At 36.8% G+C, this 18,366-nt stretch overlaps 1 protein-coding gene across 4 annotated transcripts in view; it reads right to left on the bottom strand.

Moving 5' to 3' along the window:
* The window catches only part of cacna1bb (calcium voltage-gated channel subunit alpha1 Bb), a 146,978-nt gene extending 129,064 nt beyond the window's left edge, over nt 1-17,914 (bottom strand). For 3 of the 4 annotated variants that reach the window (XM_088356091.1, XM_088356092.1, XM_088356093.1), the window contains exons 1-3: nt 17,830-17,911; nt 14,212-14,364; nt 554-741 (exon numbers count right to left, since the gene is read on the bottom strand). In XM_088356091.1, the coding sequence (XP_088212217.1) occupies nt 554-741; nt 14,212-14,338 (315 nt within the window). In that variant the 5' untranslated portion in view covers nt 14,339-14,364; nt 17,830-17,911. Of the gene's footprint in view, nt 1-553; nt 742-14,211; nt 14,365-17,829 lie in introns of all 4 variants that reach the window. The other variant, XM_088356094.1, reaches the window with a different exon arrangement.
* Nucleotides 17,915-18,366: the final 452 nt, after the last annotated feature.

The raw sequence follows: 18,366 nt of genomic DNA, 5'->3' as shown, positions 1-18,366 counted from the left end.
TATTTCTGTAGTGGCACTTTTGTCGTATTTAGATAGTAGGATTTTTCTAGTAATTTGTTGTATTATTGTAGTTGTATTTCTGTAGTATTTATGTAATAGAATTTCTGTATTTGTGTCTTTTTACTATACATTATATATTACTATAGAAGTATTTTAATAATATTTTTATAGTATTTTCTTTCTTTTTTAAATAAGTCATAATAATAATAATCTACTTTTTTTCTTGTTTTTTTCTCTTCTTTCTTTTCTTTTTATCTTTCTTTTTTCATTTTCTTATTTATCTCTTTTTTGTTACTAATAAGGTGCCATTTGGTCACTTTGTGTCTCCCTAGCTCTTATTCTTCCTTGTACTCTCATCACTCATTTTCAATTGCATGATTCAAAACAGTGACAGCGAGTGATCAAAAAATACACACTATCCCTTAAACTTTCATTTTGTGACATTTTCTTCAAACTATCATCCGGAGGGCTGCAATTGGCCTCCAGGCTGCCTTTGAATAGAATAGACCCCTGGTCTAAAATTCTTGCAGGAAAACTGTGTGTAGCAACTTACGTTGTATAGGATTTCAACCCATCCCTCCATGGTGATGCACTGGAACACGGTAAGCACGGCAAACAGGATGTTGTCGAAGTTGGTAATCCCGTAATTGGGTCCAGTCCAGTATTCTTTGCACTGGGTCCCATTGGGGCACAACCTGGCTGGGGGCTCCAAGCCACACGGCCATTCTGCTGCTTTTTCACCTGAAAGGGAAAAAAGCCACATATTTTATATGCAATTTGAGGGAATAAGCACCGATCAAGCAGCCAAAGGTAATTTTCCATTACAGTAGTACCTCTTCATACGAGTTTAGTTTGTTCCAGGTTTGTTCTTGTAGCTCCAATTGCCCGTGTAATGAGCAAATTTTCCCAATATGAAATAATTAATAACTAAGTGGTCTGTTCCCTGTCCTCTCGAAAGCATCCAAGTAAATACCTATAATACAAATCTTCCTAATCACTAAAACACATTGAAATAGTAATCAAACATACAGGGAGTGCAAAATTATTAGGCAAGTTGTATTTTTGAGGATTAATTTTATTATTGAACAACAACCATGTTCTTAATGAACCCAAAAGTCTCATTAATATCAAAGCTGCATATTTTGGAAGTTGGAGTGGGGCTTTTTTAGTTTTAGCTATTTTAGGAGGATATCTGTGTGTGCAGGTGACTATTACTGTGCATAATTATTAGGCAACTTAACAAAAAACAAATGTATACCCATTTCAATTACTTATTTTCATCAGGGAAACCAATATAACAGCTCAACATTCACAAATATACATTTCTGACATTCAAAAACAAAACAAAAACAAATCAGTGACCAATATAGCCACCTTTCTTTGCAAGGACACTCAAAAGCCTGCCATCCATGGATTCTGTCAGTGCTTTGATCTGTTCACGATCAAAATTGCGTGCAGCAGCAACCACAGCCTCCCAGACACTGTTCAGAGAGGTGTACTGTTTTCCCTCCTTGTAAATCTCACATTTGATGAGGGACCACAGGTTCTCTATGGGGTTCAGATCAGGTGAACAAGGAGGCCATGTCATTAGTTTTTCTTCTTTTAGACCCTTTCTTGACAGCCACGCTGTGGAGTACTTGGATGCGTGTGATGGAGCGTTGTCCTGCATGAAAATCATGTTTTTCTTGAAGGATGCGGACTTCTTCCTGTACCACTGCTTGAAGAAGGTGTCTTCCAGAAACTGGCAGTAGGACTGGGAGTTGAGCTTGAGTCCATCCTCAACCCGAAAAGGCCCCACAAGCTCATCTTTGATGATACCAGCCCATACCAGTACCCCACCTCCACCTTGCTGGCGTCTGAGGCGGAATGGAGCTCTCTGCCCTTTACCGATCCAGCCACGGGCCCATCCATCTGGCCCATCAAGACTCACTCTCATTTCATCAGTCCATAAAACCTTAAAAAAATCCGTCTTGAGATTTTTCTTGGCCCAGTCTTGACGTTTCAGCTTGTGTGTCTTGTTCAGTGGTGGTCGTTTTTCAGCCTTTCTTACCTGGGCCATGTCTCTGAGTATTGCACACCTTGTGCTTTTGGGCACTCCAGTGATGTTGCAGCTCTGAAATATGGCAAAACTGGTGGCAAGTGGCATCTTGGCAGTTGTACGCTTGACTTTTCTCAGTTCACGGGCAGTTATTTTGCGCCTTGGTTTTTCTACACGCTTCTTGCGACCCTGTTGACTATTTTGAATGTAACGCTTGATTGTTCGATGATCACGCTTCAGAAGCTTGGCAATTTTAAGAGTGCTGCATCCCTCTGCAAGATATCTCACTATTTGGTCACTATAGGTCTATAAGACAGTAGTGGCAAGCGCCCTCTTCTATTCGGCAGCGTGTTGGGGAGGCAGCGTCAAGAAGAAGGATGCCTCTCGTCTCAATAAACTGGCTAGGAAAGCGAGCTCTGTTGTGGGCAAAGAGCTGGACAGCCTAACAACAGTAGCTGAGAGACGAGCACTGAAAAAGCTGAGGTCAATCATGGACAATCCATCGCATCCACTACACAGCATTATCTCCAGACAGAAGAGCAGCTTCAGCGACAGACTGCTGTCACTGTCTTGTACTACGGACAGACTGAAGAGATCTTTTCTTCCTCATGCCATGAGGCTCTTTAACTCCACCCGGCAGAGTAAAGGCCCACATTAAACCACACCACCTACATTGGATATTACCGAATCTTACTGCAATATGTATTCTGTGTAGCACTATTTAGTTACTCTATATAACATGCTACAGTGGGCATTTGCACGTCACACTGGGTATTTGTATATTGTATTCTTTTGGCTTTATTATTGTACTGTTCTCAGCTCAGGGATGCTGCTGGAAATGTGAATTTCCCTTAGGGGATGAATAAAGTATCTATCTATCTATCTATCTATCTATCTATCTATCTATCTATCTATCTATCTATCTATCTATCTATCTATCTATCTATCTATCTATCTATCTATCTATTTTTGACTTTTCAGAGCCTGTCAAGTCCCTCTTCTGACCCATTTTGCCAAAGGAAAGGAAGTTGCCTAAAAATTATGCACACCTGATATAGGTTGTTGATGTCATTAGACCACACCCCTTCTCATTACAGAGATGCACATCACCTGATATGCTTAATTGGTAGTAGGCTTTCGAGCCTATACAGCTTGGAGTAAGACAACATGCATAAAGAGGATGATGTGGTCAAAATATTCATTGCCTAATAATTCTGCACTCCCTGTAAAGAAAATTCAATAATAAGATTAATAAGATGACATTGACAAAATGAAACATGAGTTTATTAGCAGAAACAGTTCCCGTAGCAATGGTGTGCACATGGTAGGAGGAACAGGAGATCACATAACGCTCAACGTATATGCTTTCCCAGAATTTCTAACATGTTTTGATCATTTCAAATTGTGTACATGTAAAACTATTTTTAAACGGGAAAAACAAAAAAACGAAGTTATCGATCTTGTGTTGCCCATTTCAGCTCCTGATCGTCTTGGTTACTGATGGAAGATGACAAAGTCATCGTAGATTGCTTATATTGTTCGGGGTATTTTACATAGTATGTCTTGCTGTGAGTAAACAGGTGCTGTATTTTGTTTGTAAGGTTTATTATTGCTTTTTATAAGGGAATTGCAACTAGTAATACAGGGAGCATTTGGCTGAGGTTGACAGATATGAGATTATGTTGATGATTCGTAAGCAGTTACTGTACACTTAAAATTGAAGATACTGTAACTTTAAATAAGCACACACACACACACATTTTTAAGTAAGATATTTTTGGGTTGTTAATTTTTTGCCTGTAGTAGTTTGCATAGGCAAACTGTAATGCTGATTATGGTGATGTAGCCTCTGGAACTGCTCATAGCTTGGATTTACCCTGGTACGCACGGATAGATTTTTCTTTCAATTAAAACCTGACATTGAAATGCTTGTGTTTCGAGGTTCTCATATAAAGAGATACAACTGTACTGCAGCGGTAGCCTGGTGATGAGTACACTTTCAGTTATTACCAGTTAAGTGTTTGGAAGGCGTCCATCTCTGATAAGTGCTCAGGCTACTTGAACTGATTTCTGTCAGAGAATGACATTCACCCTGCTAACCCGATCTTTCAGAGTACTTCAGCAGCCTCATTCTGTCCGTCACTCCAGAGCATGTGGCCACAGGTTGAAGGCCGTGAAAAGAACCAGCGCCGAAAAAGATTCGGATATGCACAGATCATTACCCTGCAGACAGCGTCATCGACTGCATGTTGTGCCACAAGCATTTAGCATTTGCTTGTCTGCAGCCAACAACATTGATTACCTTACATCCCTGACTGCAACCCACTACTTTTTTGCCACATTTTTAACATTGCTATTTTAAATACAGTGCGGCCACCAAGGAAAATGGTGAGCTGCTCTATTCCACATGGGATTTGCTCTAGATAGATGGCACCATAGCGATGTCTGGAAACATTTATGACGCCCTTTGAAAGAAATTACATGTTTTTGCCAACATTATTCATATAATAATTTGTGTGTGTGTGTGTGTGTGTGTGTGTGTGTGTGTGTGTGTGTCTGTAATGAAGCTTGTACAAAGACAAAATTGAGGTTGTTAAATTTGAGCATGCAGCTCTTAATCACCTGCGCTCTGTAGTCCTTTTTATTTTACAGTGATCATTTTTTTCCATACTAGGAATTCAGATGGGTGTCAAGTCAAGTCAAGTCAAGTTTATTTGTATAGCCTATTATCACAAGGGGTCTCAAAGGGCTGCACATACCACAGATTATTGCAAAGTACAGACTATTATTACACCATCCCCAGATCTAAAACCTACATGAGGGCAAGAAAAAAACTCAAAACCTCAACATGGGTTCAATGAAGAAACCTTGAGAAGGGAGAGGTAATTCCCCTTAATAAACTTAGGGAACATTCTCTGTGAAACACGTTTATTACTTAAAATTCCTTTGTGTTCTCATCTTGTAAAGTAGGCATAAAACAGTGACTTCAAGTTTTCTCCCTCCTTAAAGGGCAGGAAGTGGGCCATGAACATTAATACTGTCCGTAGCCTCAAGGCACAGTGCAAAAATATGTACAAAAAGTCTCAAGATGAAAGTAAATAAATGTAAATGGTCTGCAATTACATATCACTTTTTCAAGTCACTGAGGACCTCTCAAAGCGCTTTACAATTTGCTTCACATTTCCCTTTTTTCACACACCGATAGCACCCACGAGTAGTAGTTCCATACAAGGCATTAGGGATTCAGTTTCCTAGCCAAGGACACTTCAATTTATACAACGGAGGAGCTGGGTATCAAACCTGTAACCTCTAGATCCCAAGATGAGCATTTTACCTCCTGAGCTACTGCCGGTAAGGATGAACAGTAATATAAAAAGTTTATACAGTTTACAGAAAGTGTGCAAATATTAAAGATTGCCAGTATCCATAGTGTGGTTACTAAAAGTCGATTGAACTCTTCATTTGTTTGAAAGAATGTCTATTGGCGCAGTTAGCGTAACTTCATTTTGGTGATATGTTCAAGGTTCAAGGTGTTTTGAATTCCTCAAAAAAAAAAATATTCGAAAAAAAGAACAAGCCGCACATAAACCAGTGTTTAAAATGCAGCAAAGTATCAGTTTAGAATTTACAGTAGATTAAAACCTTAAACAATCGCCTATTATATATCAGCTTTCTTTCATTTAAACAAGTACAGACCAAATCAACTGTTGTGCGGGAGCCTAAATATGAGCATATTCATTCTGTTACCTAATTGTCTGTGTTCCTGGCCCTAATTATGTATTTTGTGATAGTGTGTGCACGCTAGCGTAACATTTGCGATAACATCGGCAACTAAAAGGATGAACTGAGCTGTTATTGATATGCTCCTCCACGCAGAAAACAATTCTTGTGACTCTATGTAGCATGTGAGCAGTTTGCAAGGCACCACAGTGAGAGGCAACACGAGTTTTCCATTAGATCTCTTCATGCAATTTGTCAACAACAGTATTTTTAGGTTATGGTATGTTCCAGCGCTGGGGTGGGCAAACATTTTGAGTGGCAGGTCTCATTCGGTTATCAAATTGGGCCAAAGGAAGAGCTATCAATCCTTTTTCATTATTAGTGAATAAATATAAATGCAGAAATCTGTGTTATATGTCTTTTTATATATTTTTTTTGTATAAGATTAAAAATCTAATTGTTTTGGAAACAATCAGAATCAAAGCAAAATATATTAGGTCCACGATTTAAGCACTAAATTTGATATTTAGGTTTCTAGTGTTACTAAAGTTGTGTTTTTGTCATATATTTGTGCTAGTATTTGTGATACTTTATTTGTAGTAATTTTGTTGTAGTATTTCTGTGGTAGTATTTTTGTATTAATACTTTTGTAATATAGCATTAGTGTTGATGTGTTTTTGTAGTATTTCTGTAGTAGTATTTATGTAGTAGTATTTATCTAGTATATAATTACTATTGATTTGTTATGGAAGTATTTCTGTGATTAAGGGCTATACAAATAAACATGACTTTACCTGACTTGACTAGTATTTCTGCAGTAGCATTTTTGTCGTATTTCTGTAGTACAGTATTGTTTTTGTAGTATTTTAGTAGTAATATTCAATATTAAGTGATATTAAGTATTTATGCAGTCGTATTTCCGTTGTAGTATTTCTGCATGAGAGAATACTATTAATTTTAATAGTATTTTTGTCATATTCCTGTAGCTTTGTAGTATTTCTTTAGTAGTATTTTTGTAATAGTATTTCTGTTACAGTATTTTTGTGTTATAACTGTAGTACTATTTCTCTTATATTTTCGTTTCAAATTAATTTTGTAGAATTGTTTTGTAAATTATGTATTAGCATTCTGGTAGGAGACACACTAAGAGACCGTAAGGACAAATAAAAATAAAAAAACTACATTTTTTGTTAGTAGTACTCTACTTACCGTTATATGTATCGTCATTAAACTTTGACATTTTTGGGTTGGCCATATAAAAATAGTCTACAAGCGGCTCGTATTTGTAAGCTTTTGAAAAACCTTGATGTATTTGTCCGTGCGATTTTTACAAGATCCGCAAACAATCTGAACTTACCATATTTATATTAAGTTTTGTATTACTGTAGTAGTATTTTCGTAGTATTTCTGTACTACTACCTTAGTAGTATTTTTGTAGTATTTCTGTTATAGTTTTGTAATATTTCTAGTATTGTGTTATTAAGTAGATTTTTTTGAGTGATTTTGTAATATCTCTGTAGTATTTTTGAGGTGAGTTTATTTGGTGCCACTGTTGTCCCCAATAAAAAATGTAATGGAAAAAAGGTTGCACTGGGCAGTTGGTCGAACTAACCTTGTTGCATTTTAAGTTTTTAAATGCATACTGTAAAATGTAGTGCTTGAAAAGAGATACAATTTATTACTTTGCATTCTTGCATTTCTTTTTTTGTCAAAATATCTTTCATTTATTGGCCAATTTATGGATAAAACATGAAATATAACATGTCCATGTCTGCATGTTATTCAAAAATGCATATTTTCTTTGTTATTGTAAAAAGACGTATCTACACTTTGCCATTTGTTATTATTTTGCATTAACGTTACAGTACAAAGGACGATAAATGAGCTACATCCTTTTAAAATAGGAGCGAAAAGATAAAAAAAATTGGATACTCCTACATTTTCCATCCAAATTATTAAAATTAGATGATTTAGTAAAATTTTTCACTGCACAACTGCTATTTAAGGTCAACAAAAACATAGTGCCAGAAAACATCCATGAATTATTCATTCGGAAAGAGGGAAATTATAACTTAAGGGGCTGTCGTAAATTCATAATCCCAAATGTGAGAACCACCAGGGAAAGTATGTGTGTGTCTGTGTGTGGAGTCAAACTTTGGAACAATTTACAAGACGAGATCAAACAATGTCCAACTATTCACTTGTTCAAATTTAAATACAAAAAAACATTCCTGGTGGAATACAGAGATGAAGAAAATGGGGTATGAGTGATACGAGAAATTGGGAATAGTGCGTCTAGAACTATGGTTAACTTAGTGTCATTGTTACTATTGTTATATCACATATATATCATATTGTTATATAATAACTGTGATTATTAATGTTGTATATATTAATATTATTAATATGGAAGATGAAGGGGTAGGGAATATAAGAATTTGCTTCTTACTACCCCTTTTCGAACATATTATGTAACATTATTTTGTTGTTGAGTTATTGTTTTTGTTCCATTTTTATTTTAATGTTCGAATAAAGTTTTCATTCATTCAAACTAGAATGAGATGAGGAGAGAGAATGTTGCTTCTTTTTTTCTCAGCTCAAATAAAGCACTTTGAATATGAAAAAAAGACTGTAATGATAAGGGGGGGGGGGGTGGGGGGAATCTATATTTCTTTAACCCCTGGCCCTTTCACCAAAACTTTTAACCCAATGTGGCCAGCCAATCAAAAAGTTTGCCCAACCATGTTTTAAGTTGTATCTGATGTTGCATATGGCGTCATTCAGTAAAGTTTCTTACCTACATAGTTGAGTTTTAATTGCTTTGGACTGCAGGGGAGATGCTGAGAGACAGTTTAAAGGTTGCGCAAGCACGCGTCAAATAGTCCGCGGACGGGAACGAATGTGCTGAGTCCAACAGATGCTTCCCTGGCCAACATTTCTTCCCTGGATGAAGTTTTAACAATGATGTGCAGAGCCACTTTGCCAGGACAACATGCCTCTAGTGCCACTCCTGTAAAACAGGCCCTTTGCTTCCCACTGACAGATGCTGTGTCAGCCAGACTCGGGGCCCAAGGAACATTAGAGGTCTCTATTTGCTTTTACAAACTGCGTTTACCCTGTTAAATTCAGGTACTGAACAGGTAGATTAATCCCTCGCTGTATCGAGGTTTACTTTTCGGGGTTTCATCACTTCACCGATTTTCATCGTGTGTTCTGCATTCTGATTGGCTAAACAGTCCTAAAGACAGTAGTTATTGGTCAATAATAGGTAAATGAATATAATATACAATACTTTTATTTGTTAGATGAATGCATAGTTCTGTAAAAGTTTTCTTCATTTATTTCAATGTGTTGAAAAGTATCTAATTATGAAATAATTGTAAAAAAATTAGGCTTTGTACTTCACGAATCTCACCTATTACTAATAAACGAGGTATCACTGTACACCCAAAAGAGTTAATTCTGTTTGAAAGCCAAATTATCGAAGAAAATTTGTTTTGTTTTGTTTGTTGGAACAATGCAGTCATTTTAGGAGAAAAAAAAAACAACGTAATTTGGTGAGTCAAGTTAAAAGTGGAATCACTCAATTTGTTATCTTTATTGTCATTGATAACAATGTGTGGTACAGAGGGTGAGTGGTCAGCGGTTTTAGCCTGACGGTGTGGAGGTTCAAGTACAGCTAACGGCCTCCCCGCGCGGGGTTTGCATGTTTCCTCCGTGCCTGAGTTTGTTTGGGTTTCCTCTGGGCATGTCAAGTTAATTGGCTGGTCCAAATTGTCCCTAGGTGTGGATGAGCGTGTGAGTTGTCTGTCTCTGTGTGCCCTGTGACTGTTTTGCAACCAGTTCAGGGAGTCTCCTGCCCATTGCCCGCAGATGCCTGTGATGAGATCAGCACGCCCCCAACTCTAATGATGATAAGCGGTGCAGAAAATGAATGAATAGATGGATAACAACGTAGTGGATACAAATGAAATAAAGCATGTAAAAAAAGAATATTGAAGAATATTTGGATGGATAGGAAAATATTTACGGTATTTCCTGTTAACTAAGTGCATCAGAACTTTGCTACAACATAATTTGCAGCAACATTGTCCAAAATTGAAAATGAAAACATAGAATATCATTATACTTTTTCATCTACACGTGGGCAGGATTTCTTTTTACAGTCTAGTGTGCTTGTTTAGGATGGTGATGGCTCAAGGTAAGAACCTGTCTCTGAGCATGTTAGTCCTTGTTCTAAGGGACATTTAACATCTGCCAGAGGGCAGTTCGGTCAAAGAGGTGGTCACCAGAATGAAAGAAGTCCTCATAATGTCGTCGGGAATGTTTTCCAGACTAGGGAGAGAACATCTGATGATTTTCTGGCATGTGTTAATGACTCTCTGTAAGGTTCTCCTGTCTGTGCTTCCAGCATACCAAATACCATGATGACCTATGCCAGTATCTATCCAACGTGGCTCTGTCAGAGTTGTTATCATTGTGTATAGACTATATCAATGGCTTCATATGATAACAGAAGAAAATGATTTATATTTTTTCAACTCCTATTGACTAGGAAGGACGGCAGTCGTTCACGTGCACGCTTACTCATGCTGTTGTCACACAGTTTCTACACCAATGCCCTCACACAATGCACTTTGCCCTCCACCGGAGCTCCTGTCCATCACCATCTAAAGGCCGTGCTCTGGTTCAGAAGAACTCTGATGTCCCTTGGGTTCCAGCCCTACTTGTTGTTCCCAAAGCAGGATAAAAGCCTTATTCCGGTAATGACAACATACTTACATAAACCATGGACGCAGTGGAGTCCATATTCAGTTATATAATCCAATCAAAAAGTTGTATTTTCTAAACTGCATGTTTAAAGTCCTCAGATAAAAAGGAAAAAAAAAGAACAGACAGACACGTTTTTAAACTAACAATGTTAAATTCTACTTTAGAGTTTTGGGTGCCCATGTGTTTGTAGGTTTAGCTTTTTTTTTATAATATGTTGTAATGATTTTAACCATAGTGCTGGGTAGTCTTGGGCCTGTAACCTGTGGATATTGTATACAGCCAATCAAAAGCCATTTTGAACAAACCTTGTTTCGTTTTATACATTTTTTTTTTCAAAAACAATAAGCCACAATTACATTTTAAGTTGGGTTTTTTTCTCATTTTGATCAACATTTGTGCAACACAATACAGAGACATTTACTGGTCAAGTATTACGCAGTGCCCCTTTAAGTACGTGTTTCAGAAAAATGCCTGGAGCTTGTTTTGACCCAAGATACTTGACTTGCTTAAGGAGTCACTTAACCCTAATTGTCTTTCATAAGACTAAAAATAATCACATTAAAGTATCAAAAGCAACCAGCTATCAAATGTTTAAGCAAGGACTACATTTAGGATATGGGCTGAATTTAAAAAAGACATATGAGGTTAAAGGTTAAATATGTACCCTGTCTTGACACACATACGGTAAACTAAAGTACTTATAAACAATAAAATACAAAACTGGAATAAAAATATGTAAATATATGTCTTTAGAGTCTACTTATATAGTTGACAGCTTTAAAATATTTCAATCTATGATTTGACAGAAAAGATCAGCTGCATCCACACAAGCAGGAGATAAAAGTGCTTGGTGTGCGCCTACAAGTTGCAACGTCAGGTTTCGTAATCAGTGCAACACACTTCCGATGCAGGAGAGCAATTGATTGAGTGCAACCACCTTTAAACTGTCTGAGCTTGAGTTTAAGCATAAGTCTCAGCACAAGCTATCAATCAATGTCTGAATAATAAGGTGTCATAAATCCAAATCGGGGTTTGACAAATAGTGGTGAGCGACTATGCTGTGTTTGCTATAACACACACATATCTACAAAGATGCTGTAAAAAACGTAAATGTGCATAAATACGGAATGACGTATACTGCATAACTGTAGGAGTCTCAAACTCAATTTACTCGGCTGCCATCGGAGCTAAGGAATGTGGTTTCCACAGAAAATAAATATTAAAAATATTCCACTGTTTTCAAATATATGTTTGAAATATTTTTCACACAAAATCTAAAAATAAAAACTATTGAAAATTAATATAAAAATTAATCAATAAATCAGAAATAAGTGAATCCATATTTTACATCGGCTGCGCTTGTATGCAACTTTCAAAATTAAGGCAGGGGCCTTAAACTATAATTTTGAGGGCCATAATTGGCCAACAAGTTTGAGAGCCCTGCCGTAGATAAAAAGGTGGAGAAATGATAACCAAAATAATTTTTACGTTTTTTGCAAAAAAAAGAAGAAAAAAAATCCACCAATATTGATCACAATTATAATTCAATCCGATATTACTTCTCCAATATATCTATTAACCAGAGCTTTATAATAAATACATTATAAAAAGAAAAAAACATAACATCAATAATAATATTTTGTGTGAGTGTTTTTATTTTAAAAATATTTTTTATCAAATTGGTAGGAAAACTTGTTTTTTATAAGTAGCATTTTTATTAATGTACTATTTTGTTTCCATTAACATATGTTGTGCTTTTCACCAATACTTTTCTATTTTAACCCGCATAGACATATTTTTTATGTAGTTTAATTGTTTTGCTAATATTATTTTCTTTTTTTCTGACATTTGTAAAAAACAAATTCTTAAAAGGACAATGTGTATTATTCGACGACTCAAGGTCAATGTATTGCCCAGTGCAACCTTAAACGAGTGCTAAAAAGGACAAAGAAGAATAAAAACTGAGGAGACTCAAAGTGACCAAATCACAACTTTTTTTTTTTGTCCAGACTTCACGAGGTGTTTGTGTCTTAGATCTACCTGTAGCAGCAACATGGCCGACAATCATGTCAGCTCCCTCTAGGTGAGCCTTATATTGTGTAAAATAAATACCAATTTCTCAACCTACAAGTGTTTTAAAAAAATGCACGTTTATATCATAGTTCATTTAATGTTGCTTACCTTTTTACCTTTAGCAGGCACCAGTTAATACACAATGTCCCTTTAGAATAGGGGATATAATCTGCCAAATCAAATGATTTTGCTCGTTTTGGGAATTTTCTTATTTTCAAGAGGAAAACGTTACAAATACAGTATAAATAATTGGAAAAATGATGCTTAAATTTGGTTGAGGGTCTGGATTAAATATAACGGTCTGATTTCAGCCCCAAAACCAAAGAAGATCTCTGATATTACATCTGAAATTAACATTCATAAATATTATCACTGTTCATATTAGTGAAGAGAAGCAGGATGTTACCAATTATCATTCTCATTTTATGAGAGGTATAAAATAGAAATATAAGTAGTTAGAAAAATGATGCTTAGTATGATGAGTGTCTTGATCCAAGCTGATCAGCTCCAAAACAAGTATCGAATTTAATCAGATTTTAACGTAAATCTCTGATATTTTGTCTAAAATTAGCATTTATAAATATTACAAGTACGGATATAGGTGCAGAGAAGCAGAACGTTACCAGTTATGTTCCTCATTTTACGAGAGGAATGCGTTAAAAATATAATCAGTTAGAAAACTGATCCTTAGAATAAGGGCAGTGTCAATGTAATATTGGTTTTGGAACCAATATTGAAATTCATCAGCTTTTATCCCAAATGTATGATATTATATTCATCATTGGCATCCAAAAATATAATCAATACTCATATTGGTGAGGAAAAAAAGGAGATTACTAGTTATCTCTCTTATTCTACGAGAGGAATACACACATAATTATTAGAAATATTATAGTTGGAATAAGGGATGTCTCGATGTCATGGTTACCCATTTGGCGCCAGCTGCGGCTCGTTGATTGATTGGCTTCCCTCCTATTTCAGCTCAGTGCTCTCACTCACCATCAGTCTGTCAACGAACCTCTGCACCCGCAAGACGTGTGTTTTGACTCTGTCCGGTATCCTGTTTGTGTATCCTGTCCGGTATTGTTCCCGTCAATCTCGTTCTGTCTGATCTCTGTCTCATGTCTCCTTTATCTGTTATCAACCTGTCAGTCCCGTTCTGTCCGGGATCGACACCATCTGTCCGGTATCGGCTCGTGTAACTGGTATCAATCTTGTTGGTCTCCGGCTTCCTGTTGTTCCACACCAGACTTCTGTCTTTCTTCTTCCGCCCAGCAATCGCCAAATCACTGGCGTTTGTGTTAATGTGCATGACTGCCCCATTCCCGTAAAATAAAGCTTGTGTGAAAACATAATGCATCCGGGTCCTCCTGTTCTGGTTCATGACACTCGATATAAATTTGGTATCAGATATTGGTCCATTATCAGCTCAAAATAGGTATTGCATTTCATCGTATTTCCCCCCAAATCTCCAATATTATGTCTGATATTGGCATCCATTATTACTGTATGGATATTGGTGAAGAGAAACAGAATAACGGCTGTTATCACAATTGGTAAGAAAAATCTGTCATCCTGGATCCGTTTAAAAAAAAAAGTTTCCTTACCAGTATCGATGGTAAAACAGGTGTTGTGGAATTTTCCCATGTAAAACTCCACCCCGATGATGGCAAACATGACGATGGCAAAGAAAAGGAGCAGGCCGATCTGAAGGAGTGGCACCATGGCTTTCATGATCGACTTCAACACTACCTGAAGGCCTGGAAAAAAACAGCAGATCCTTGCATTAAAAGTACAAACACACACAAGTGTTTTCAACGTGTTAGAAATGATCAGTACAGGACCAACTGTCCAAAGTACTGAATATTAAAGTTCTGAATCTTCCAGATGAGCAAATTTCAGGCTGCTGTGGGTTCAACGAGAAGTACATGACTATATGGAATGACACAGACACAAAATGAGCTACATTATGAGCTGTTATGTGTATTCAGGAGAGGCTCTGCCTTACCTGTCGTCATGGAAATTGTGATATGAAATCAGTGTTGAAGTTCTTCCTTATTTAACTTCACAATATCAAGTTTTTCTTTTTCAAATTGTCTGAATTTCTTCATTATATAATGAATATTATAAATGCAATTAATATGCAATCTTTTACTTTTCTGAGAGTGTATCTTAACTCAGGACAGAAGGCAATAGTGAGACCAAGGATTCTGATTTGTGACACAGCACAGCCCCAAACAATATAATTAGTGATAGTATTAGTGATAGTATTAGCAAGCTTACAGTGCGTCAAGCAATCCAGAATTTTTTTTTCAAGTTTTATGGACGCTAACCACCTATCTGCCATATTGCCTCCATATGAATGTTATCAATACAATTATTTGATTATTACTGTGCTGTGCGTCTTCAGATGCACTGTGCGGCACGCAAATCGCTTGCCTCATAGCAGATGGCGATAGTAAGACCAATGAATCTGATATGGCAAACACCTTAGCCCCATACAACACAATACTAATTGTGATAGTACTAACAAGCTAACGGCAAGTCAAGCTAACCAGTCCTTTTTTTCTAATCACTGTGCTGAGCATCTGCATATGCAGAGTAAGGCATGCAAGTCTCTGTTCTAAGAAATGTGTACGTTTAGTCATCAATGGACGATGTAAATTTTCTGTTACACAACACAGTTGCACCTAACAAAGGTTGGCCAGACTTTTGACAAGATGAAGTTGTAGTGTGGGTTTTGTGATGTCATTTTGACTGATGGACTTTTCTTGAGGTGAACCAGGATAGTTGCAAAAGCACATACTGTATCGACAAAACCCTGTTTGTGTTCATATTCAATGTTTTATCACCTTTAAAGCAGGGGAGTAAAAGTCAAATGGATGGTGGGCTGAATCGAAAAATTGACGACAGGCCAAGGGCTGATGGAATGTTGACCATTTTTCAAATGTCACATCTAGTCTAGTGAAGCTAATTGAAGGTACTGAAAACCTAAAAAAATATTGAATCATAATCAGATAAATGAAGAAATATTTAGTTATGGCTCTGTCATTAATTTTGAATTTTCAACAGGCAAAAATCGTCACATTTACTCAATATCAATCGAAAAGAGCTGCTCAATCTAGTTGCTAATATTGTGCTAGTTGCAGCAAACGACCCTTAAAGTGGAAGTGTTTTTGACATCAGCTGATCAAGCAAAACAATACTTGGCAGTACAAATGCTTAAGCTAACAGCTAAATGATAGATATGTGTCCACTAAAATTATTTTTGCGGTGTTTTATTTTCCCGACAGCTAGTTGCCATTATTTAGGCACCATCAATAGCCTATTATTTCATGTTTCAGCGAAAATTGGCTAAATTGAATTCAAGAAAAAAAAATAAACATAGCAACTTTCCATCATTCTCTCAACTGATTTTTGTTTTTGAATAAAATTAGAATGAAATGGCATAAAGTGCAAGAATCTATTATGCATAAGCAAGACTTTCTACATGGATAAGTATCCTTCGACACAAAAAATGCTAAAAAATGCGTTGTATCATGGCCTTTTACAGGGTATTTTAGGGGTACACCGTAGCAGCAGGATGACGTACCATCATGTCAGCTTCGTCTAGGTGTATGTAAGTTATATTAAGTTATACACATTTCTCCTGCGAGTATTTAAAACAAACCAGTCTTTATGTATTGGTTCTTTTTTGAATGAAGGTGCTAAGTAATACACAATGTCCCTTTAAAGGTGATGTGCGTCATTTGACATGAATGTTCAATATTTTCTCCATAAGCACAAGTTAACAATCTTCGACCGAGTTAAAAAAAAAACCACTTAATATTTTTTTCCATTGCGCCTATCTGCTTTTATCTCACTTTAATCAGAGCTGTTTGGGGCAGATCACATTAGGGTAGAGGAATGCTGGAGAGTGACGTAATGCTCGTCCCTGCATTTTTATTTTTGATCCCATTTGTTAGTGTCGCATGAATATAGTGAAAATAATAAGAGGCCTTCTTCAAATAGAGTCGAAACACCATCCCTAACCCAAACAACGATTAAAAAAAGAATAGTTTATTCATGGGTGTCTAAGAAATGCAAATCCTTTCATGTGGATCATGAACAAGTTGACTAAGGCTGCAATGATGACCCAAGCCAGAAGATTGTGACAGAGAGTAATAAAGTTCCAAATTCCATACAGTTCCTTTGGGTATTTAACTAGTACTATTTTAAGTATTATTTTGCTACAGGTGACTCAACGATTGCTTTCAGACATTAAATAAAAGCATAAGACATTCATGTCAGAAAAAAGGGAAAAGTAAGACCAGTGAAAGAAAGAAACAGGGCTCAAAAATGTGGTTACACAACGGCCTCACACGGTGAAATTAATGAGGAATTCACGAGGACAGAAAAAGCTAACTCCTCACAACAAGCTAATTAATTAGCTGACTCCAGACTTGTGTTGTTGCTCTTGATAGTTCAAGTAATGTTTAGTTAAAGGTCAAGTGTCCAAAACAGTTCTTTTGTTGGACTCACTCCCTTGATTGACCATTATTCAACAAATGGAATAGCAATTAACCTTTTTTCATGCAAAATTGTGGTGCGCTCTTTTACATACTGTAAATTCCAAACTACATAGTGCACCTGATTAAAAGCTACACGCTCAAATTTAAGAACGAAACCCTATTTTATCTTCTTGACTTGTGGGTGAAAAAAGTTGAAATATTGTGAGTACAACCTCCTCAAACCTCCTGTTTTGCTCCTGTTTATATTTCATATAAATAATGTTGGCAAAAACATGGACCCTTTCTTTTGACAGGCGTAATAAATGTTCCCAATGTGTTTTGTATTTTGAGCAAATGCGTTTTTGAAAAGAACAGCTTGCCGTTTTCCTTGGTGCCGCCACAAAGAAAAAAGATAAGTGGCACCGTATTCAAAACCACAGCGTTAAAAAAAAGCAACTAAACAGCAGCTCGCAGTCTCGAACTTTTGCCATTTTGCTCAATTGTAAAAAAAAAAAAATACAAACTCTGTAGACTCAAAGTGATTTTTGGGGGTACCCGTAGCAGCAATATGCCGGACAATTATATCAGCTCCCTAGAGAATAGGGGTGAGGTCAGACTAAATGTACTACAGTATTATAGAAACTAAAAGAAGAAATAACAGTTAGACATCTTGTTTTCTGTATTGATGCTCATATAAAACAACATTTCTTTAAACTACCAGTATAAATAACTTACTGGGGATCCCTGAAACCAGTTTAAGGGGCCGGAGCACTCTCACAGCCCGCAGTGTACGCAGGTCGAAATCTGAGCCCACTTTTGCCAGGATCCTGCAAATAGAGACACCCAAACACTGTTACATGGTTTTAGAAACTTAGATGAAGTCAGAAATCCCTGAAATAAGGACTTGCATGGAGGACCGATGCCGCCGTGTGTAGAAACAAATCTATTGTTTAAATAAAGAAATATCTACAAATATTTGCCATATAGAAAAATGAACGGATAGAGAAATCCCGTTGTTCTGTCACGGTTGCCATGGCGCCCATTTGGCTGCGCTTCTGTGTGTCACGGTTGCCATGGTGCCCAATTGGCCCCGCCTGTGTGGCGCCAGCTGCAGCTTGTTGACAGATTGGCTCCCTGTCAATATTTAAACTCTGTCCTGACAGTCCCCTTTTGTCGGTCCGTCTGCAAATGTCTGTTTTTACACGGCAAGCCCTTTTTCACCTGTCCTGTTTTTTTGCTCCTGGTAGTCTCCAGTTATGATCTGTTTTGAGT

This window comes from Urocampus carinirostris, chromosome 16 (genome assembly GCF_059441175.1).
Source record: "Urocampus carinirostris isolate Australia breed hairy pipefish chromosome 16, RoL_Ucar_1.0, whole genome shotgun sequence".
Lineage (NCBI taxonomy): Eukaryota > Metazoa > Chordata > Actinopteri > Syngnathiformes > Syngnathidae > Urocampus > Urocampus carinirostris.
The sequence above is the reverse complement of the archived record's forward strand: the minus strand, read 5'-3'. Positions and strand labels throughout refer to the sequence as shown.